This window comes from Anomalospiza imberbis, chromosome 7 (genome assembly GCF_031753505.1).
Source record: "Anomalospiza imberbis isolate Cuckoo-Finch-1a 21T00152 chromosome 7, ASM3175350v1, whole genome shotgun sequence".
NCBI classification, from domain to species: domain Eukaryota; kingdom Metazoa; phylum Chordata; class Aves; order Passeriformes; family Viduidae; genus Anomalospiza; species Anomalospiza imberbis.
This window is the reverse complement of record NC_089687.1, coordinates 30,833,894-30,856,945: the sequence shown is the minus strand read 5'-3', so window position 1 is coordinate 30,856,945 and position 23,052 is coordinate 30,833,894. Positions and strand designations below refer to the sequence as shown.

General features: G+C 44.9%; 2 protein-coding genes across 7 annotated transcripts in view; one reads left to right on the top strand and one right to left on the bottom strand.

The window, feature by feature from the left end:
• C7H2orf88 (chromosome 7 C2orf88 homolog) overlaps positions 1 to 16,323 on the top strand; it is a 39,408-nt gene extending 23,085 nt beyond the window's left edge. Inside the window, exons 1-3 of one of the 5 annotated variants that reach the window (XM_068196375.1) lie at positions 3,058 to 3,159; positions 8,427 to 8,499; positions 12,544 to 16,323. In XM_068196375.1, coding sequence (XP_068052476.1) covers positions 12,703 to 12,966 — 264 coding nt within the window. In that variant the 5' untranslated portion in view covers positions 3,058 to 3,159; positions 8,427 to 8,499; positions 12,544 to 12,702 and the 3' untranslated portion in view covers positions 12,967 to 16,323. The other 4 variants (XM_068196374.1, XM_068196373.1, XM_068196376.1 and 1 more) reach the window with 4 other exon arrangements.
• HIBCH (3-hydroxyisobutyryl-CoA hydrolase) overlaps positions 16,320 to 23,052 on the bottom strand; it is a 38,544-nt gene continuing 31,811 nt past the window's right edge. For both annotated transcript variants that reach the window (XM_068196368.1, XM_068196367.1), the window contains one exon: positions 16,320 to 18,314. In XM_068196368.1, the coding sequence (XP_068052469.1) occupies positions 18,199 to 18,314 (116 nt within the window). In that variant the 3' untranslated portion in view covers positions 16,320 to 18,198. The remainder of the gene's footprint in view (positions 18,315 to 23,052) is intronic.

The following is a 23,052-nucleotide window of genomic DNA, read 5'->3' as shown; positions in this document are numbered from 1 at the left end:
TGACGCAGCACACGCACTGTGTACAAACCCTGTGCACAGCACTTGGCAGCACAATGCTTTCTCCAGGCCCCAAAGGCAGTAATTAGTAAAATATGTGGGGTTTTTAATTCACAGGTAGACTGATTGCAAGTCATGAGTGTAATATTGTGTGCTGTCGTTGGGTGGTCACAACAGCTGTAGCAGCAGTCCTTTGATAAAAGGAACTGCTGGATTTTGTTGGTGGGTGTGTACAGGGGGAGGGTTTCCCAGCCACGGGAGGAGCAGAGGGATGTTGTTCTTATTTTTGTGTACCTGTCCATCCCCCAGCTCTTGACAAATGTTACCAGCACAGTGTTTTCTTTGGCTTTGAAAACACTGCTAGAAATTCCTTGGCAAGGCCATGACTGACTGGAAATGTGTTAGAAACCTACTTGACAACTGGAGACCTGCTTGGCAATAATCATTGAGGTGCTGCAGTGTGCCCAGGAACAGGCAACAGAGCCAGGTGAAGGGGCTAGAGAGTCAGACATGTGAGGAGGGGCTGAGGTGTTGGGGGTGTTCAGTCTGGAGGAAAGCTGGCTCAGGGGAGACGTTATTGCTCCCTAGAACTACCTGAAAGGAGGCTGTAGTGAGATGGCTTGGCCTCTTCTCCCAGGTAACAGCAACAGATCCAGAGGAAATGGCCTCAGGTTGTGCCAGGGGAGGTTTAGGTTGGATATTAGAAAAAATTCCTTCATCAAAGGGATGGCCAAGCATTGTAACAATCTGCCCGATGTTGGGGAAGATGAAACAAGAAGGCCTTATAGGTACAATTGCCTAGCGGGGGATTGGGAAAGTGCAGAGAATGCGAGCCAGATTGAGATGAAAACGAGCTTTGAGATGACAGACCTTGCTTGCTAAGTAGCTGGTGGGTAGCGGTGTAGCTGGTGGAAGATAACTCCCAATTTTGACCCACAGACAAAGCAAAGGGTCAGATAAAGTGTTCTGTCTCTTTCCTCAAAAATGTAGAGTTTATCTCGCACTTGTAACTCTCCCTTGAAGTATGATGTATCTGTAATCCCACTGGTCCAAAGTCCTTTTCCACACCCACCTTCAAGCCCTCTTGATGAGGTGTACCTGAGAAGCCAGGGCCATGTTCTTTTCTCTTTTGCCTCCCTCTCTCTCTCTGCTCTCTTGGACCCTCTCTTGGAACTCTCGCTATCTCGCCCTGCCCCCACTCCTTGGGGCCTGCTTCGGGCTGCACCTGGCAGCTCCGAGCAGGGCCCCACAATAAACCATACATCCTAAGAGCGGGCTCTAGAGATCTCTCTTCTCCGTCTGTCCTGACCGTCCTGGACCAGCGCTCGCCACAGACCAGGGCAGTGGAGGAGTCACCATCCCTGGAGGTATTTAGAAGCTGTGTAGGTGTGGTACTAAGGGACATGTTTTAGTGGTGTGGTGGACTTGGCAGTGCTGCGTTATCAGCTGGACTTGATGACCTTGGAGGTCCTTTCCAATCTAAATGATTCTCTGATTCCTCAGTTGATGGGAGACTTAGAGCTCAGCACAGGCACTGAGAGTGCCCCTCCAGCGAGGGGCGCAAGCACAGTGCCCAGCCCTGCAGCACCCCTGGCTTTTAGCCTGTTGCTGTAGGACAAGCCAGGGTCAGCATGAGCCTTGTGTTCCCAGGCCTGTCACCATCAGGGCCAGGAGACTCCTGCGAGTCCTGGGGTGCTCTTTGCCAGCCCCCGCCAGGCATGAGCTCCGTGACAGCATCCCAGAGGTGATGCCCAGGCATGCTTGTGTGTATTGTACAGTAGTTTGGGTGTCAAGAACTCCCCAAAAGCAGGAATGCTTTACCCAGGGTGTCTGTTTGCAGTGTCTCTTACAAAATAGTTTCCCGTTTTAGCACAGCTTTTATTTTTGAAAAATTGAAAATGTTACTTTAGTTTGCTCAGCTTTCATTCTGGAAGCTTTCTTTTGGAATGGGGGTGTTTCCTAAAAAGCTTTGGTATAATTAATACTTCTCTGTGGTTGTACATGATTTGATGCTGCCTGACAGGATAAAATCAGAGAAGCACCACCCAGGCCTCTCTCCCTGTCTTTTCCACTGTTTTCTTTGCTTTAACACTCAGCAGTCCTTGAGTGCTCAATGTGTTCTGGCACCTCAGTGCTGTCCCAGGGCTGAGTGGAACGCACAATGTGATGGCCCTAAGCTTTTATATGGCAACTCCGTTCTTTGAATGTGCTTTTCCACATTTCACAGAATCACAGAATTGTTAGGGTGGCTGGAAGGGGCCTCTGGAGATCATCCAGCCCACCCCTCCTGCCAAGGCAGATTGACCTGGAGCAGGGGGCACAGGAGCACGCCCAGGTGGGTTTGGAATGTCTCTAGGGAAGGAGACTCCATGATCTCACTGGGAAACTGTTCCAGTGCTCTGCCACTATCAGTGTAAAGAAGTTCTTCCTCATGTTGAGGTGGAACTTGTGTTTTAGTTTGTGGCCACTGCTTCTCATCCTGTAGCTGGGCACCATTGAGAAGAGTCTGGCACCATCCTCTTGGCACTCGCCTTTAAGATGCTTATATGTAATGATGAGATCCCCTTTCCATCTCTTTTTCTCTGGACTAAACTGGTCCAGCTCCCGCAGTCTCTCCTTGTAAGAGAGTGTTCCAGGTCCCTCATTATCTTTGTGACCTCTCCTGGACCCTCTCCAGTAGCTCCTCGTGTTTTTTGTACCGAGGAGCCCAGACCTGGACACAGCTCTCCAGATGTGCCTCAGTAGGGCCGAGCAGAGGGGGGAGGAGGATTTAAAGGAGGAGAAGCCAATGAGAGGCGGCTTTCCTGCCTGCCGGGTTTGCTCCCCTTTTTCCCTTATTTTAAATGGCAGGGCCGGCGCTGAGGCGCGGCGGCTCCGCTCTCCCCGGGCGGGGCAGGAGCGCCGTGGCCGGGGGCGCTCGGGGGATGCGGGGCGGGCGCAGGTGCCGACGAGGGGGACAGGTCGGGTCCGCGGCGCCGCTCCCGGGTTCGGCGGCGCTCCCGCCCCCCGGCCCCGCCCGGCCCCGCCGCCGCCCCGGGGAGGGCGGGGAGCGCCCGGCGGAGCGGCGGGAGCGGCGGGAGCGGCGGCGGGCGCGGGGCCCTCCCGGCGCTACCTGTGCGAGCGCCGCGGGGCCGGGAGGCGCTCCCAGCATGGACTTTGACGGTGGGTTTGCGTCTTTGCCGTTCAGGAGCCTGGAGGAGGCGGCGGCGTCGGTGGGACGAGGGCCGGATCCCGCGGGCACCGCCGGAGGAAGGGGCAGCCCGGCGGCCGGGGACCGTGCGCGGCGGGGCCGCGCTTCCAGCATGCTGCTCGCATGGACACCGCCCCGCCGCGCCGGTATGTGCCCGGCTCCATCGCCCCGAGCCGCGCCGGGGCCGGCAGGGAGCGGGGATGCGAGCCTGGCCGTGGGCAGCGCTGGCCTTCGGCCGCCTCGGGCTCGTGTCGTGCCGGAGAGCAGGGAGAGCCGTGCTCTGAGGTGGCGTTTGTCAGGACAGGCGGCGGTCTGCTTTACTCCTCCCATCATCTCGCGGCGAGGTTGCCGGCCGCGGGCTCCTCCGACCTGAGCAAAGCGGAGGTGCCGCTCCCGCTGGGCACCCCGAGGAAAGGTGGTGCTACGGACAGCGGTGGGAGCGGTGCGGAGTGGAAGGTGAACGGCGTGGCCGGTTCTCTCCAAGCGATGTTTCTGCTGTGGGGAAGACGTGAGACTACTGTATTTGCCGGCCGAGGTGATGTGAGGGTCTGGCAGCCCCTGCTTTGCCATGAGTACCTTTCCAGGCTTCCACACTGACCCTTAGACAGAGCAGGTTACCTTCATCTGGTATGTTATAAAATACAGATTTAATAATTCAAGACCCGCCGTGGCAAAAATGGTTAAACATTTCTAAATATTTTATGCTTTCTTTCTATTTTATGCTTTCTTTATTTTATAGTTCAGTAAGTAGCAGTCCAAATTAGGTTTCTAAATATAGTAATTAAAAAAAAAAAAAGAAAAATGTGGGGATTTGTCCTGTAGCCTTATCAAAGTGGCATTTTTAACCTTCAAATACATACAAATTAGTTTTCTTCTGAACATCACGTTCTGCTGAGAACATTCTTGCTTTGAAATCACCTTAGTTCGTACAAGTTGCCCAAGGGGTTGGGCAGAGCCTCAGGACACTGGTGTCCCTGGGGACAAGGTGTTTCCATGGGCAGGGTGCTGGGGGACAGAGGGCTGCCAGCGGTGCCAGGCTGTGCGGGCACGGCGCCTCGCCTGGCTGCCGGCCTTCCCGCTTCCCAGGCGCGAAGGCGGCAACTGCTGGAAGAAGGAGCTGGCACGTTAGGAGTGATGGAATTCAAGGAAACAAATACCGGGGGAGAGCCGTGAGACAGAGTGGTTTTTAAGGCTGACATAGTTCTTTGTTGCAATTTGGGGCAGCTTTTGTACAGTTGGAGCATCTGGTTGTTAAGTCTTCACTTGGTCCTCTAATTCCTCGGTTTGTGCGAACCAGTAGTAACATAATCGTGACTTTAAAATGTGGGGCTTTGTTTTCCTGTGCCTTCCTATGTGAGATGTGGAAAAATGGCTTTCCTTGTGCATTCCTAATTCTCATTTCCCTTTTTATAATTGGCTTCTGGAGATTAAAGAACAGAATGGGGTTGTGTGCAGCTTTTATTGTGCTCTTCTGTGGTTGATCTTGGGCAGATCTTGACCATCTCCTTCCTTCTGACTTTCATTCGTGTTAATCCAGTGGAGCCATTGGCTTCCTGAGGGTGTTGCAAAGGCAGGCAGTGTCCCTCATTCATACCTTATGCTCTGCAGCTCCATATGTTTGTAGTTGAATCTTGTGACAGCCACTACAATAAAACCCGACCCTGTCAGCCTGAGACAGCGATCCGCTGCTTTAGCTGCTGCTGCTCCTCAGTTCCTGCTGGCAGGATCCCCAGGCTGGGCAGCAGCCAGCAATAGCTGCAGGAGGGGCTTTTCTTGCTCGTAAAGATTTGTGCATCCCTTTTCATTGTCTGCAGCTCTGTCTCTGCTAGGCACCTGGGGAGGACAGTAATGCACCTTTACAAACCAGGCTAGATCCTGAGCCCTAGTCTCAGAGCTAGGAGCTTAATGTTGCAATGTGATCCTGAAGAGGACTGTTAGTAGGAAGGCTGTGACTCCACAATTGAGTTGTTGGGATGAAGTTTTGTGGTATATGTAGGAAAATTCCTGTTTACACTCTAGTTCATTCCAGTGTTGGAGCATTGTAATAAACCAAGAGGCTGCTTTGTCTGGGCCCATTGCTGTGCCTTAGAGCAGTCTAACCTGAGCGTAGGACTTGGCCAGTGTCTCTGGCACCTTTGGAGGTGTGCCTTGTGTTTTCCCCTGTGGGGATGCTGTGGGGATGGTCTTCAGACCATGGATTTGCAGCTAGTACAGATGGGAGGGGCTGGTAATTACAACAGCTGTGGGCTTTGCTGAAAGAAGTGTTGGACCTGCATCCTCTGGTGTTGTGCAGGGCAAGGAAACAGCTGTACATGTACGTCAAAAACTTTATATCCATTTCTGGTATTTTGTTTCTGTTCACTCACCAGTTTTGAGCATTATTTTGTATTTGGGGTCTTGGAGAATTTTGGATCTCCTCTGTCACTATTAGCTTTCCCTAATAATGGCATTCCTCTATAGCTGCTTTAGTTGGGTTCCTTAAGTCTTGGCTAAACTTCCTGCGGATGGAGTTTCTGAGAAGTGCTGCATCTTCTTCATGGCCTTTCTTCTCCAGCCTCACTCCAAGGTCTTAACTGCTAAGGAAATCCATTGGTTCCACTGTTACCCACCTAGAAAACAGGCTTCCATCAATGGTAGGCATCCTTCTCCTGTTCCTCTGGGGGTAGTTAAGTTAATGTTCCCTCTTGTCCACGATCTGGCAGAGTCTGTACTGGTCTATGCATGTATTCTGAGACACTGCAGGGAAAACCGTCAATGCATTGTAAGCATTTCTGTCCAAATTTGAACTAACAGCAGTTTATGCAGCTGTTTGGACAAGTAGCTGAGGTAAAATATGAGCAGAACCTGTAAAAAGTTTTTAGCATCCTGTTCTCCAGTGGCCTTCAGGCTGCCCACTGAGCTTTGTGTGCAGTTCTGGTGAATAAACTGCTGCTCTGGAGGGAGGATTTCAGGACAGGCCGACTGGGTAGAGTTTTACTTTCATGAAATTAGACAGCTACCAAGCACACAGTGTTCTTTGCTTTTAACAAGACTTCTTTTTCCTGGATGAAGAATAGCACTGTGGCTGCCGAGGGCTGTACCTACTGGCATTGCTGTTCTCTGAACTACTGGTATTTCCACCCAAAGGTTTCTTTTGGAATTTCATCTTGGTTTGCTGCTTCCCAAAGCTTGGGTAAGATTGCTAGAACAGTGCAGAAAGCACTTGTTTTTGTTCCTGGCTTCAGTGGTTGTGTGTCTTGGGGAGGGGGCAGACTGTTCCTTGATTTTCTGGGGGGGTTTTGCCTTCTTTTAAGTCAGTACTAGTTTTATATTTCCAGAGTTTGTCAGCATAAAAACTCACATCGACACAGCTGTACTATTTAGCAGCAAAAACACCCCACTTGCACTGTGCGTGTAAATCATAAAGTGAAGTAAGAAAAAGCATTTTCTTCTCTCTTGTTTTTCCCTCTAGTTTGAATATTTTCATGTTCCTTGACTGCATTGCTAAAGTGCTTGAGAGATGAAATTTGACATGGAAATTGCCTCCATTAAGTAACTCAGTGCTCTGACAAAGGAGGTTGTAGGCAGGTGGGGCTCAGTCTCTTCTCTCAGGTAACAAGAAACAGATCCAGAGGAAATTACCTCAGGCTGTGCCAGGAGAGGTTTTAGCTTGGATATTAGCAAAGATTCTTCACTGAAAGGGTGGCCAAGATTGGAACAGGCTGCCCAGGATGTGGAGATGTGGCCCTTAGGGACAGGTTTTAGCTGTGGATGTGGCAGTGCTGGGATAATGGATAGGACTTGATCTGAAAGGCCTTTTCCAACCAAACCAAATTTATGATTCTGTGATCTTATTGAAAAACCTTTTAAAGTAAACTAGAGGTCTGTCTGATTTGGGAAAGCAAATGTGTAACTCCCCCATTCAGTTACAAACTGGCTTAGAAGGCTCGAAAAGCTTTATCAGTTCTGGCCATGGTGGGGAAAATCCCAGGCCTTTGAAATTCCAGGACGTTCCTTGAGACAGATTACCAGGAGACTTTCACTTCCATGCTAATCCTGCACAGCAGTTGCTTGCAGTTGCTGCATCCAGCCTTTTCCAATCTGCAGCTCTTATCTCTTGTTGGCACTAAGCGACAGGAGAGGGAGGGGATGGCTCTATGGCTCTGAGAGGAATGAGAGCTCCATTTTTGCTTTTCATGTCCTGAGTTGTTTGGGGATATTTGGGTATCAGTGATTGCCTGAGGCAGCAGAATCTTTGGCATTGTGCTTGTCTTAAAGTAACTGTAGCTGTTTAAAACTTCATTTTCCTATGATCAGGACGAGTTGTTATAATGAATGTTATGCAGTGCCTCTCCTCTATAGGATTTGCAGGATGTAAAGGAGAGGCAGAACTGAAAGCCTCGTGGGTTGGACTGCTCTGGGAGCCCCTGCCTGGAGCTGCTTTGCACAGGGAGCTCTGAGTCCTGCAGCGATGGAAGGGATGCTGTGCACTGAGTGAATGATTCATCCCGCTGCCATTTATGTGCTGCTGCTCTGCTCGCAGCTGCAGAGGATCCAAAGGCCAGTGGCACGAGTGCTCCTGAATTACAGCCCACCTCGTCAGGGAGAGAGGATGTTCTGGGTTTCCTCTCTGTTACTACATGGAGCGTGTGAACATTTTCAGTGATTGGGTGCAGTTCAGAGGTGCAGATGCCTAAGTGCTGTTTTGGTTACCTCTGCTGGTAGGTCACCTGCCCAAACTCCAGCTTTGAATACCTTTGTTCCAGAGTTTATTGTTTCCATGATAATGGCAGTACTGGGATTGTCTGACTGTTCTCCCTGTGTCCTTGGATAATCCAGGTTCAGGTCTCAGCAGAAGCTTTGAGAGAGAGAAGGGAAAACAGGAGAGAACTTCTGAGGTTAGGCAACAGATGGGGCACATTGCCCTTCCCACATCCTGGCTGAAATCCTCCTTACCTGGACTTGCTGTGGGAGGAGGTTGGCATCCCACAGATGGTCAGGAGCCACTTGCCCAAGTAGTGGCCCCACTCTGAGCCCAGCATGAGGTGCTGTGTATAAATTGTTGCAGCCTGTCATTCAATCTAATTTATTAAGTGCTGTATCATCCTTTTACCTTTGTCAAAGTCAAGTTCTGTGTGGGAGAAAAGGCAGGCAGGCTTGTGCAAGGCCAGCACTACAGATTCATCACCTTGGTGGCGAATAATGTGCACCTCTGACATCCTGGAGAGTGCTAAGCTCTGTTCCTGGGTTCCCTTTGCAGAGTCCCAGACATGAAGCTGTCTGTGCCCTCCTGGGGACGAGGGGACAGCGTGTTAGAAGCAGACGTGGTTCTGGTAAGTGGCACTCTGAGCTTCTCTTGTGGATACCCAGGGGAAAACTGAAAGCCTCCCTGCTGGAGGAGGAGTCATATTTGAACCAAAAAGTTTGGCTCTGTCACAGCAGGAATTACTTGCTGCCTTCAGCTGGGCAAAGCTGCACATTTTGAAGCTATTTTGAAAACTATGACTTATTTTTAATCCAGTGACTGCTGTAACATAAAGTGTTGCAGAAAGCAGTTTCTTATAGCATAAGATTGACCTTCAAGGTTTTTTCCCGAGGTTCTCATGGATTGAAAACATGTAAATGGTAGCAGGAACTTACCTGCTTATGATGGTTACAGATGCGGCATAACAGCAAAATGCTTGCTTTTCTGCCTGTTTTCAGTGAAACCCTTATTTTTTGATGTCTTACATTTACCTTTTTGCAATTATTTTTATTCATTATTTCAATGCTTTTAAAAAATCCTGTTTGGTTTTAAAAATGGCAGTTATGTGATTCATGTTTTTTTCTTCTATTTTATATTGTCTAGTGGCGAATTGCAGGCATCCTTTCAGCATTGTTTTTTCCTTCAGTAGTTAGAAATGAACTTAGCTTGGCAGGAAGCACTTTGCCAGGTTGGCAAAGAGACTGCTTAGCCCTCGTGTGCCCGCTGAGTTTCAGCTACCAGCCCCTCAGTATTTTCTCACTCCTATTATTGCCACAGTAAATAAATTAATATTGTTACTTTATTATTTGTTACTTTATTGTTATATTTATCTGAACTTATCCTTGGGAACTTCCAATTCCAATATGGAATTGATTGTTTTCAAGGCTTTTAATAAAGTCATACACAGTGTTGTGCTGAAGTTAAATGAAGCATTTAAAAACATTTTGACTGTACATCTAGTAAAATTGAGCACAACTCGTAGCCTATATTTTTCAGATGAATAAATCAGCATTTCATCTACTGTAAAATCTGTCTCTAAAAAGAGAAGATGGGTTCTGGTTTCTGATGGTGCTGCTTTTGCTCCTGGTTGAGAGTGAGCAGAGCAGGCAGAGCTCGCTGACCTCTGGCTCCAGCTAAGCCCGGCAGCTTTGTCATGTGAGGAACTGCGCTGCAGAGCTCTTGGCCCGAGCCCCAAACCATCAATGCAGTGATGTCTGAGGCACAACTGGCCACAGAGCAGAGCTTGGGCACTGACAGAAACAGGCTCCTATCACACAGTTTTGCCTTGTGCAGTTACAGGATGCAACATCGTGCTGGGAGTAAAATGAGCCGGTTTAATTTGTTGGGTTTTTTCCCTCTCAGGGTCTGAGCATTGCGAGGAAAGGTAGAGATGTTAAAATCCCTGTCAGAACTTAACACTGTGGAGATGAGTTAGGCAGAGAGTATTTAAACAGCGTTTCACCGTGTGTGTGCAGGCAAGGGCTGTCAGCAAAACAAGGAAGCAGCCAGAAGGTTGAGGGCAGCTTCATTTGCAATCATTTCTGTGCCAGCAATTATTAACTAGAGTAGACCAGGCAAACTGTAACACACTGCAGTGCCTTGGAAAGTACTGAGCTCTGTGAAGAATGAAATGAGCAACAGGTAAGAATTTAAACTAGGGTCCATAACTTGGCTTTGGAGCTCAGCTGCTTTGGAACAGTTGAATTATATTGTGTGCCTTGCTGTCTGCAAGCTTTAGAGCTGCCCTGTCCTCTTTGTAGGACAGTCCCAGGAGCGTTTGGCTCGGCTCAGATGAAGAGGCACAGGTGGTGAGTTCTGCAGAGGAAGATGCTGACCTTAGGGAATTTCTCTCTACCTGCTTTAGGAGAAGTTTATCTTCTCTCTACTCACATTCTGTCCTTTCCATTAGACACTAACTCATATGCTGGTATCCCCTAACAGAAATCTCTAGCTGCACAAGGGAAACATTAAAGCAAGGATAAAATCCTAACTAAAGATAGCTTCTATTTAACAGAACTCCATTAAAAAGCTGGAAAAACCCCTTCTATTTAATATACCTCCATTGAAAAGCTGAAAAAAAGGAAAACTACAGCTCCAGACTTGGATAAAAAATCCAAATCTAAATAGTCTATTTTAAGGAAAGTGGCAGGGATAAGCTCTGATCAAAATACACTGCAGCTGTGTATTACCTTGGCTGGACCAAGACTGCAGCTTTCAGGCATCAGCAATGCTGGGTGGTACCTGCTGTTAGTGATTCTTTACCATGTGCTTGGATCTACATATTTGTCCAGAAGAGCAAGTGGAAGTGATTTGTGTTAATGTTTTATTGATGGTAAATATTTAAATTAGACATGCACAAGATATTACTATGAAAGCTTTGAATTATTCAGCCATCTGAATTGCTTTCAGGCCTCTCCTTGGCCTCTGGTCTGGAGGCATGTTAAGTTTGATCAGTGTATGTGATGGATAGTCATGGGTATGAACCCTCCATAGGGATAAATGTAGGTTTTTGTGCAGTGAAGGGAATCCTGCTGTTTACTCATCTGATGACAAGTTATTCATCTAGTCTTTACACATTTACTGATGAGTTATTGGAATAAAAAATCTGATAGCTTGGCTCTCCTCTGTGCTGGGTAAAACTGCAAGCAGAGGTCAGCCCTTGGCAGCAGGGTTTGTGTTACAGGCCTGTGAACTACAGTGGGCACGTGCTGCACAGGTCAGCGTGCACAAAGGAGACTCGCTGAACTTCAGTGAGGTGGTTTCCAAACGTTCCTCTACAGTGCTGAAATGTCCTGCTACAAAGCTAAAGGTGTGACAATGTTTGCATGGACTTGGTGGTTTCTGGAGCGCTTTAGGACTGGCTTCCTGCCAGGAGTGCCAGCCACTCCTTCCGTGCTGCACTTCAGCCCTACAAACAGGTAGCAGTGTTTTTTATGAAGCATCAAAGAGAGGAGAGGAGCTTGTCCCAGGAATCTGGTTCTCCTGAGTCAGCTGCTAGACCGGGGAAGTCCCATCCTACCTGTGAAGCACCATTTGCCTGCAAATGGGATTGATTTCCACTGGAAATATTTGCCTCTAATCAGGTTACTGGATTGGAGCCTCTATTTCCTCCAGTGTATAAAGGAAATAAATAAGGCTTAACATCTTTGCCATGATTGTGTTTTCAAAGGCTATTTACAAAAAATCTTTAACTTTGGCTGACCTTAGTACAGCGTCATTGGGTGAAGCTGTAGGGAACAGTTGGTTTCTGTGCTGTGCAGCCTTTATTTTGGCTGGCAGTCTGTTAACTCTGATAAGTGGGTAAGTGCATGCCAAGCAAAGTCAGGCGTAGCGTGAGATTCTGCTTTGCCTGAGAGAAAGTAGCCCCAGAAACAGCTTTGTAGGCCAGTAAACAAAACCACAAATACCAGCATTTGCAGTTGACCAATTCTGGATCTTGAGGACTTGAAAAGGACTCTGCCAGGTGTTTCGTTGGTCACTTTCTCTTCTCTAGATGTAGAGTTGTCCTGCTCTAGTGAGAATGGTGATCTGGCTCTGTTGGAACTGCCTTGATCACAGCAGGCTGCTGCTGCTTTCCCTACCCTCTCCAGAGAAAAAACAAAAACAGCTCTTGTTCCTTGTGAATACCTTCTGGTGGCTGCTCTGCTCCAGCCTCCTTCAGCAACAGCAGAACGACACTGGGAATTAGTGTCATTGTGCCCAGAGTGCGTGTGACAGCCATGACACGGGACTCTGGCCATGGTGGTTGTGTGGTGCTTCTGTGGGGTGGTTTCGGTGTTTGTTTCCAGCAGCAGCAGTCCCTGGAGCTAAACAGCATTTGTTTGCAGTTTCAGGAGAAGCGTAACGCATTGTCAGCTTGGAAGAAACAGACTTTATTTTTTTTATAAGACTTTTACATTCCTAGATGGCCTACATCCTGTACTGGGAATTGCATTCAAAGGCAGCGTGAATTCAGGTCAAACTTTGCCTGCTTGTAGTAGATGGATGTTACCGATAAAAACATTTTACGCAGACTGGGCAGAGATTTACTTAAGCCTCTTCTACAAGCGCCTGTAGTGAATTTACGTTTCCTTTGAGCTCACTGAGAATGGTATTGTATTTATTGCATTTATATGAAACACTGTTTTGACAGATTTCCTCGGAAGAAGCATAAAAGGAGATGTTCTGCTCTTTGAAAATAACTGGAGCCACTGGCAAGAACCAGCAACACTGCATCGAACAAGGGAACCACTTCCAGGTTATCAAAACATGCTGTTGAACTGAATTTTGCAGCTGCATTTTCCAATGTACCATGGGATGCATCAAATCCAAGGCTGCCTTCCAAGGTTCCAACGCTGTCCAGGATGAGAGGATCGGGGGAGGCGGCGAGGGGTGCACTGGGGAGAAGTCGTCGCTGCTGGCGGTGCAGGCGGAGGAGAAGGGCCCCTCGAGCACCATCGTGCTGGACTATGCGCACCGGCTGTCGTGCGAGATCCTGGAGCAGGCGGTCAAGCAGTGGGCGGTGACCGAGAGCAAGTACAGCGACATCCCCTTCATCGAGAGCGACGTGCCCTGAGCTCTCCGGGCCTGCCCGGCTGAGAGCGCTCTGTGCGTGCTGCCAGTGCAGAGAAAGCAGCCCCAGCTGTCCTCTGAGCATCGCTGTGGGGGGGTGTCTGCAGGGAGAGCCTGGGAAAATTTGCCTTTTAGTGTAGATTGCTAACAGACTAATTGGATCACAGTAGAATCTGTTCATCAAGTGTCATTCATTGTCAGCCATGTGTTGAGAATATTCTGTCTTTGTATGTGTTGGATGTGACCAGAAATTAGCGTTAAAAGGAGGATGAGAAGACTGTGGCTGCCCTGCACCTCTACAAGCACTGCCACAGAGGACAAAACGTGGATTATTTCTATGTTCTTCATAAAAGATCAGTGGTCTGTCTGTAGGTGGGATGAACTCTCTGTGCTTGGTGAATTTGTCTGTGTTTCGCTAAAGTGAAATCAAGGTCTGCATGTAGCAAAGGTTACTGCTATCATAAATTTTACTTTTGATTCTGTGACCTAACTAAATCTGTAAAATCACAAAATGAAGGTGACAGGAGGCACTTTGTAAACCCCAGTAGTATTCAGGGAGCCATTTGGATGATGATGCTATTCACCTTCCATTGAAGTGAACCAGTGAGAAACATGCCAGTGTTGATAAGCAGTGCATTATCGTTAACAGATGCTTCTGTAAATGCATGAAAGCTTTTCTCTAAAAGCCTGCAGTAAGATAGGTTAATGACATCTGGTCGCTGTGTTCAGACCAAAGCTGTTTGGTTTTTTGATTTGTTTGGGGTTTTTTTGTGTTAGGGTGCCAGTTTGGGAGGATTTGGTTTTGTGGTTTTACCAGAGAGATGTGCAAAAACTACTGATGGTAACGAGTGAAAGGAACCTTCAAAGGTGTGACACTGCTTTAGGACAATTTGTTTCATGGGAGCTGTGGTTGCATTACACTGCAATTCCTCTCTGAAGTACCACCCTTGGGACAGGACATCTTCTTCCAGCTTCTGTAGGCTGCTGCTTCCCCATTGGAAACCCTGTTCATGGCAATGCCAGCAGGAGCCACGGGAGCACCGAGCAGTGCCCTGAATGCAGAGTTAGAGACAAAGCCTTAGGCCCAAAGCTCAAGGGCTGCATTTCTCCCCCAGTGCATCCACACACTGCTCCCTGCTTGCCCAGGACTCGCAGCCTGACCCACTGCACCCACAGCTGGCGTCTGACAGATCAGGACACCGATGGATTATTTTCATTCATCCCAAAGGTACAATGTTGCTGAGGTTTATACAAAGTGAAGGCCTTCTAACAGCTTGGCTTTTACCACCTATTTGTTCCTTTCTCTGTGATGCCCAGTTTAAAAGACATAGTTCTTTTTCCTAGATCAAAATGCTTTCCATTTTGTTTTAATTTTATAGAGAAATGCTTTCCATACTGGCTAAAGCTGTTACTATTTTTAAAAGGTACACATAGTTCTAGTAAATGATCCAAAGCAGCATTTTTCAAGCAGTGGGAAGCAAGCAGAAAGAGGACCACGTCAAATGCTGTAGAAAGTTTATGAATTGAGCAGTTTGGCAAATGTTGTGACACAAATGTAGGTATTTGAAATTCCCCTGTATGGGGAAGTGGTTTTATCAGGAATGAAAGGTGAAAAATGCTTCTCTGTGACACAGCACAAGGTTACCATTAAATCCCAGTGACCAGACTGGATTCCCAGTGACCTGCTATTAAGGCTGTTCTCAGGCTTTTGCTGGGAAAGGGAACAAAGTCAGCTTATGCTGTAATGTCGTCCTCTTTGAAGTTACGTAGTTGTCTTCAAAGCCGTTTGCAAAGTGGACTAAGGTTTTATGGTTCACTTAAATTCTCCTGCTAAGAGTGACGTTCCTTCAAGTTCTACAGCATATAAAACATTTGACATACTCTGCTCTAAAATACCTCTGTATATTAGTGTGAGTTAGAAAGCAAAGCCAAATGACTGATCAAGTCAGTACATATCAATTGGATATCGCTTAAGCACAGTATTAAAAAATATTCCTGTTCTTACTTTTCGCTAAAATAAAGCTTAATTACAAAAAAGAAAAAAAGGGCCAACCTTTCTAACATGAGTGTGGTCTCGAGAATGTGAACACTGCTAACCACAGTAATTAAAAATAAAAAACCAAAGCTCCACAGCCATTGTTGGCCAGGCAGGTGAGGAGCAGGTAAAAAACTGCACTCACTGTCAGAGCATCTTGAGGTGGATCTGCCCTGGCCCTTGCACAAGGCACCCTGGTGGTTGCCACAGGCAGTGAGGTGTTGCAGTGCTTCCTGTTGCCACGTCTCAAATCCTTCCTCTGGATGTAGCCTTAGCATCTGACCCTCTTTAGGAATATCAGATGCACTTTTGAAAGCAGTTCCCTGCTGGCAGGCTGCCACTGCACGGTCCAACAGCAGGCAGAGTTATACAACAGCCTGAGGTTCCACCACAGCATCCCCTGTGATCAGCACGGGGAATTTCCCCAGAGGAGGAGGTTGCCCAGGCACCCTGAACGTGCCCCAAGGACCGCTCCCCTGTGGAGCAGCTCTGTGTGGGGTGGCTGTCCTGCCTGCCCCCAGAGCTGCCCACGGGGTGACTCAGCACCAGCTGCTTGGTGGCCCAACCAGTCCCTCGCCTGCAGCCACCAACCTTGGCCCTCACCGGTGCCTGAAGATTACAGCAGCTTCAGAGTGGCCCCAAGTGCAATTCCAGCAGCTTTAGGATGCTTTCCATGACACTGGCACTTCAGGGAAGGCATGCAGCAAATGGAAAGCAAACAACAGGGAGACAGCTTCTCACCAGGAAAATCATCTCTTTTACAGGATGCTGTCCTTATAAATAATGCACTTACCCTTAATAGAAAATAAATCTGTTCAGTGCTACAGTCTGGTAAGAGATGGAGGGAGCTCTCTCTCCAGAGCTCTGCTGTACATTTAACAGGCTCAATGCTAATACATTGTAAAAATAAAGACTTCTTCACCTAAATAAATCTATGCTAAGCTGTGCTAGAGTTTTAGAGCCACTGACAGTGGGTTTCCAGCTAAGTTATCATTGATTCTTTGACTTGATTTTGTGTAATAAAGGCACTCCAGTTTGGGACTGGCATACTCTGCAAAACTGTTTACTTCTATTTAGGAGTTAAAAATACATTTGCTTTATATTTTCTCCAGGAAACAAGATTAATCTGAGTGGATATGATGTGACTGACTTGATATTCTAATAATGGTTTAAAATATATTAACTGCAGCACAACTTTGTAAAGTTGATGTTTCTGGACTAAGGCACATCAGTATTCCCAAATAAAACACACTACAATATATTTTTACAATATTTTTTGTGGAAAATATTTTCTTGTGGACCAAATAAAATTCAACTTACCATCTGCTTGTATGCCTTTTATTTGAAAAAAAACACAAGATTGCACAGATTGGACAGGATCTTGTTACATTGAGCTTGGGATAATTCCTGGTCACATAAATTCTGGAAGCAACTGAACATGCAAGTCCAAGTTTATTAATTCAAAAGTATGTTCTTCCTAAGATGGTGTACAGTCTGAGGAGGCATGATCCCTACTCCCTGGGAATTACTGTGTTTTTCATTTAATATAGCTGGCTGGAGATTGCACCTTTTCTACAAAAGTAGTGGAATTATTAAGATAACCAATCTTTAAAAAATAAATTTTAAATAGCAATTGTTTATGAATGTAAAGCATACAAACATTTTAAATAATACAGGGGGAGGTTTGCACTTCTTATGGGACCAGCCTAAGGTAGAAAGTCACGTGACACTTTCAGAATTACCCTAGAGGTTTTAATGAAATCTCAATTACTTTGGAACTAAACTCAAGGACACTCCCATAACAAGTATGTCCACGCTAACAGAAACTCGCAGCTGAAATTTTAACAATTTTATCTTACAAGACTCTAGTGCCAAAGCAAAATGCCATTTTTTCTTAATTTAGCTCTCCATTTGCTCACTTCTGATTTTTCCAAAGTCGCTCTTGGTAGTTCACCTTGATGCCTGAATTTCCTGGACTTTGTTTCCAGGTAACAGCTCCTAGAAAGGAAGGAGCCTTAAGCCATTACAGGCCATTGCTGTTGGTCATAAAAACTGCCCAACGCTGAAAACTCCGTAATGGTTCTGCTGCCGCTCTGACTTTTTGATTCCCCAGTGCTGATAACTGACTATGGCATTTGAACAGAAGTTTTCTTCCTTTGGTCTTCAGAGAAGCCAAATTTTGTACTTGTGATCTGCCTGTAAGTGTAGAAGTAAGCAGAAAGAAACACTGCTACGTGATCTGATGAAGCAAAAAACAAGAAGGTGTAACGTTGAAGAAAGATTAATAGCTGTCTGTTGCATATACAATAGAAAAATAATTTCCCTCCCACAAATACTTGCATCTAGAAGTTGTGGTTATGTTGTGTAACTTCATGTATTATCAGCATCAGAACCCTGCCACCGTGAATGCACTGGAAATGTGCTGCTTGGTGTTCACAGCAAGGTTTGAGGCACTTGTTTCTTCACCACTGTAAGAACAAGAAAAACCAGCAATTTTCTGAAATCGTGAAATACTGATTATGCAGTTGAATCAGACATAATGACATTTTTTAAATGGGCTATGCAAGCAAAGAGAAGTGTGCTCCAGGCTCTGGCAACATTATCACATTTGAAACAATGTTTACATCACACAGCAAGGCTGAAAAATGACAAGCGTTTAATCAATAGAACAATTTCTTGTTCTCAGACTAAGAATGTATCAGTCTGAGCTTTTATTTTAAAGGATATTTAACACCATGGATTCTGTTTTGCATTTTCCATTGTAGCTCTGACTGCATTAAAGGTTTAACCATATTTTATTTTCATTGTACGCAGAAGAATCTGTGGCACAATCCCAATTTACCAGATCAGCGACAAAGCCAATAGCACAAAAGGCCTCTTGACTTTTTGCTTATTAGGTCACCCCTTCAACTGTGCTCTTTTCCCCAAGGGCTCCTCCTAAACTAAGAGTTGATGCAAAAAATTAAATGTTAATCACTGTGTAAATCAGAAAAAATAACAATTTGCCTTGAAGTGATTTTTCCCATTATTAAGAGATACAATTATTTTCTCATTACAGAGAATGTTCCTGAATGCAAAAAAAAAAAAAAAAAAAAAAAGACTTGTGAATCTCAGCCTAGTTTAAAAAGTCTTGTCCAAATCACACAGCAGTTAATTTTTTATCATAGAACTAAGCAGATAAGATGTCAATAGGTTTAATCTTTACAGCTTGAGATCGTCATTTCCCAGTGGTTTAAAACAATTGTCCACAAATTCATCGCTGACTTCTTCTAGAGCAGCTGGCTTCCATTTGGGGGACTGGTCTTTGTCAATCAGCACTGCCAGGTGGAACAGAGAAACACCAAAGTTACTCATAAACTTCCTCTAATTAAATGACTTAAGATTACATCAAGACAGATCACTACAGTGATTCCATGGGGGAGACAAATCCGTGTGCGCTGGAGAAGGCAGTTTTTGTAACAGAGATATTTCTACTCTAATCAAAGTTCCTGAGCTGTGACCTGTCCAGAGATGACTCTGGGAGTTGCCAGATGATACAAGGAGCAGTGAATCACTTCAGAAGCAGCCCAAGATTTGAAGGAATAGACCTGAAATGAGTGGTTTAGTTAGACCTGCTGCTCTTGGCTGACTTACGCTTCTTCATGGGAGCCTGTGAACGGTACTTTACGGTGCTCCTTTTGGACAAGGCTTTCACACCTCTCTGCAAAATCTGACTCTTGGGAGGGTACAGGAGATGAGTCAGTGGTGCTGAGTGCCTAAAGCTAATTTCAACACATCACATTAATAATGAAATAACTCACAAGGAGAGAGTAAATCAGGGTATCTTTGTGGGAACTGAGGGTGTTTATTTGTAAATACTGACAGCTACTGAGGCCTGGGTAGATTTAACTGTGGCAATCTGTTTAATCTTAGTATAATCTTTATGCTGAATCCTGGGAAATACATCACTGAAGATAAAAACCATCACCGAATGAATCACATGTTAAAGGCTGACACGAAAATGCCAATTCCCAAAGAACATTCCCTGTATCACAGGCATGTTGAAGGCATGTCAGCAATGGCTGCATTAGCAAACAATAAAACAAGGGGGAGTTAATTTGTGTGTAAAAATGACCAGTATTAATGGAATTCCAGAGCATACTTCCAAGCACCTTTCAGGCTTTAAGAAACCCATAAAGGTACTACTGAAAATGTGAAATTTTTATCATTTAAAGAAGAACAGCTGTAAGAACTGTGGCTCTCTAGGATGCACTGATTGTCTCACAACCCTCATTCCCTTCAGATGAGTGAGATCAGCAACTGATTTGGAGATGCACCTGTGGCCTGGGGAAACCTCCTGACCAACACAGCTCACGGCATATAAGAGAGGATGGGCAGGAAGAGGAAGCACATTTCAAATTTCTCTCTTGAGAGTGGCTTTTATTTGTTTGTTTTCTGACAAAGAGCTTAGAGGAGGATGATTCTAAAGGCAGGTGACCAGATATTTCCAAGAATAACAACTATTTTTGGGTAAGTTGTCATGCTTTTCTAAACTGAGTTTGTTCTTATAGAGTGAACTACAAATATCCAAGATAAGGAATGTGTAAGGGGGTGGAATGTTATGTTCAGTGAAAAGAATACCTACCTAGAGACTGTGCTTATTAAAAAAACAGGCATTATGGTTTGCCTACCAACTTGTAGTAAAAAAAAGTGACCTGAAAACTTCTCTTTAACTTTTCTGTCTTTAACCAGTGTTTGAGAATAGCTAGAAAATACACACCATTCAAATGACAACTGCATTAGTTAATGTTTCTGTAGCTGAAGGTACACAGGCATAACAATGCTTTAGCTTACATCCCCAAAGAGAAAGGCAAATCAGAGCCCTACACCTATTTACTTGTAAATAGGGAACTAAGGACTCCTTAGAAACAAATTAATTGTAAAAAGTAACCCATTAAATGGGAAACTGCAATTCCGCTGAAAACAGAATCCATGAGGACAATTCTTTAAAAGAAAAGTCCTGTAAAAGAGAGCTTTTACTATGATGTTCAGCTGGGTAACGTACTGAAAAGCTGTGATCTTGCAGGGTATTTCTGAATATGGTGAAACCACTGATTGGCTTGGATCAAAATATGTAATTATCCCAAATAAACTATATTTATTCCATTGGAATAAAAATTATCTACAGATTTTCTTCAATTTTAGTTGAAGTTCACAGTCTAGCCAAGTCTAACTGTTATCCACAAAAGCCAACACTGACTAGAGATGGTTTAAATTCAAGAGGAAAAAGTGTCCATGTGTATGTTACTACAGCTTCCCCTCTGCCATGCTGTAGGAAGTGCTGCCAGTCCCGGGTACTGCTGTCTATTCAAGTTCATCTTTCTGTTTGGATCTGTGGCCAGTTTTACTCTGGAGGGTAAACTCAATGCTCATAATGGTCTCTCCAGTGGAGTCTTTAATCTTGTATGAGTCAAAATATTTGTTTTCTAGTAGAATCATGAAAATATTGGCTTCTTTATATTTTGTATCTCTTCAGCTTGAGATCAATCATTAAGAAAACAGAAATTCTGAGGACTTCTAAGGTAGGCTAAGAGAAATTCATTATGATAAAAGTAACTGAGCACAGACATTGTGTTAAGGGTTTGTTCTTGTGTTTTGCTTTTTTTAATCAAAATCTCAAACCCCTCTGTTCAGTAGCAGTGACTTTACCAGACTTCAGTTAGTGTTCTGTTGCTGGGCTTCCTCCAGCACAGTCAAAAGTCTGGTATTTCCAAGCCCCTGACATTCTGTTTGCTGCCATAAAATCTCTCAGCTCGTGCAGGGCCCTGGGGTGCCCAGGGTACAGCTCGCATCTGCCAGCCCTGCAGGGGAGGTGGCAGAAGCTGCACAGAAATACCATCTTTGCAGCATCAGCAAGATGTAGAAGACCTTTACAATTCCATTTCAAGTGCACATTCCTGCACAAAGAGTTAGGAGTGGGAATAAACAGATATTTGTCCCTGAGATTTGCTGCTGAGGTGGTGTCCTACCTGGATGTGTTTGAGCACTGACTCCAAAAATGGCCACTTAGGCAGTAAATTTTGAAAAACAATTCTTGGCAACTACCCAGACCTATGCATTTCTTAGTTGACATGTTATTCTATTAATCAAGGTGAAAAATTGATACCTACTGTGTTCCAAGTCCACTTTTGCCATTTTACAGGAAAATGCAGATGAAATATGATCTGTGTGTTTTATACTTTAAGAGTTTTGGCTTTTCTTTAATCACTCCGATCACAAGAATCATAAACAGGGAAGACTGCCACAGCAGATTTTCAGGTTGAAAGAAAAAAGAGAAATTTTGACCTCAGGTCAAAGCTGGTTTAAAAGCTTTAAAACTACTCCCTAGAAAGCCTTTTAAAATTATGGTTTGAAGCAGATGAAAGGTATTAGTAAAACCTGACCTGTGGCTATTGGTTGCCAAGAAACATTCTTAAACTAAAATCTGATTGTTGTAACTCAAGTTTTTTTGGTGTTAGATCTTTTTGTGGTAGAGAGGGTCAAAAGCCAGCTCTTAAATGCTTGTAATGTAAGGCTTTAAGAAAGAGAAAGCTAATACTTAACACTTTTATCAATTTTATTCACAATGGTTGGCCCTGTAAAGTACTTAATAATCTCCCTTCCTGTTAAAAAGGATGCTTAGCACATTGATGGATAATGATTTTTATGAAATTAGACCAAACTACAAAAGTGATCTTGAATCAGATTCTACACTCTTTTGCAACAAGAGAAACAATGCTAAGACTGAAAATCTGAGAACAGGATCTATGCAGTAAGCAGAGAACAAAAGTGCTTCAGGAACAAATTATTATTATAAGCAATCCCCTCAGTGCAGTTGGATCTTTGGGTTTGTTTTTTTCCTTCCTCTGATATAGTTCAACTTTTGCTGCATCATCCTGTATAAAAGAGAAGCTTCTCAGCTGCTGTTCTTGCAGCCTCTCTCTTTACAAGCAGTTTGTCTATTTCCTGGCCATACTGACAAGGGATTTGCCTTTGTACTGTACTGTGGTCCCAGGTGGTTTCATGACCTTGTGGCTTGCAAAGAGAAATTCAGTTGGTGTTCCTCTGACTCTCAGACTTGGTGTTTGTCACTCCCTGAATAACTACATTTCAGCAGCTTATTTGCTGATTTAGAAAATATCCCAGGAAAAGTATTTTTAAGATATCCTTGTCCACATTACCAACATAATGAAAACCACTTCTCAACATGTGTGGTAAATTCTTCAGAGGAGTGTCTGCTAATAAGTGCTAAAGACTAATTAATTAAAATCAGAAACCTTCCCTATGCTGGATGAATAAATATTGCATCTCTCACCCCAGGCTATCTTTAGTACAGTGTTACTAATAGCAGACACTCCAACTAATATCCATTCCTCAAGTGGAATTTAAACTGCTTTATAAAGACAGATATAAAACAATGAGGAGGAGGTGATAATACTCGAGTATGTAACTGTGTGAATTTAAAGTCCAACCAAAAGTTATCCATCCAAATGACTTGTACTGTAAGCTCCTTGGAAACAGAAATGTCTTTGCTTTATTTCATCTCGTGATGAACAGTACATAAATAATTGCTACAGCTCCTAACAGATGTGACTTTGGGTTTGACAAACTGCACAGTGAATCAGCAGTAGGATCAAGGACAGGCTTGAAGTCTGTCCCCTGGATGCATTTGCTGAGCCATCGCTCTACTTTTACCACCTCCTCTCTTGACTAATGCCTTAAAATGCTGGATTTGATAGTGTTAAGTTTATATATATAGTTTTTTAGTAGTAAGACACTTCCATCCAGAGATATTCTGGACATGGGGGAAAGTAAGTCTTTGTTTTAACAGGTTTCTATATGAACAGTTGATTTTGAGTCTCAAAGCATTTGGTAGCTGGCTGAACCAGCTCTGTAGCAACACTAAACCTGGACACAAGTCGTGCATGCAGCTACTCAGTACTGTCAGTGTTAAATGTGAAATGGTGCAACCAGGGGGATAAATAACGTTAGGGAACTGAGATTGCACAAAGGAAACAACATGGCTCTTTGCTTTGG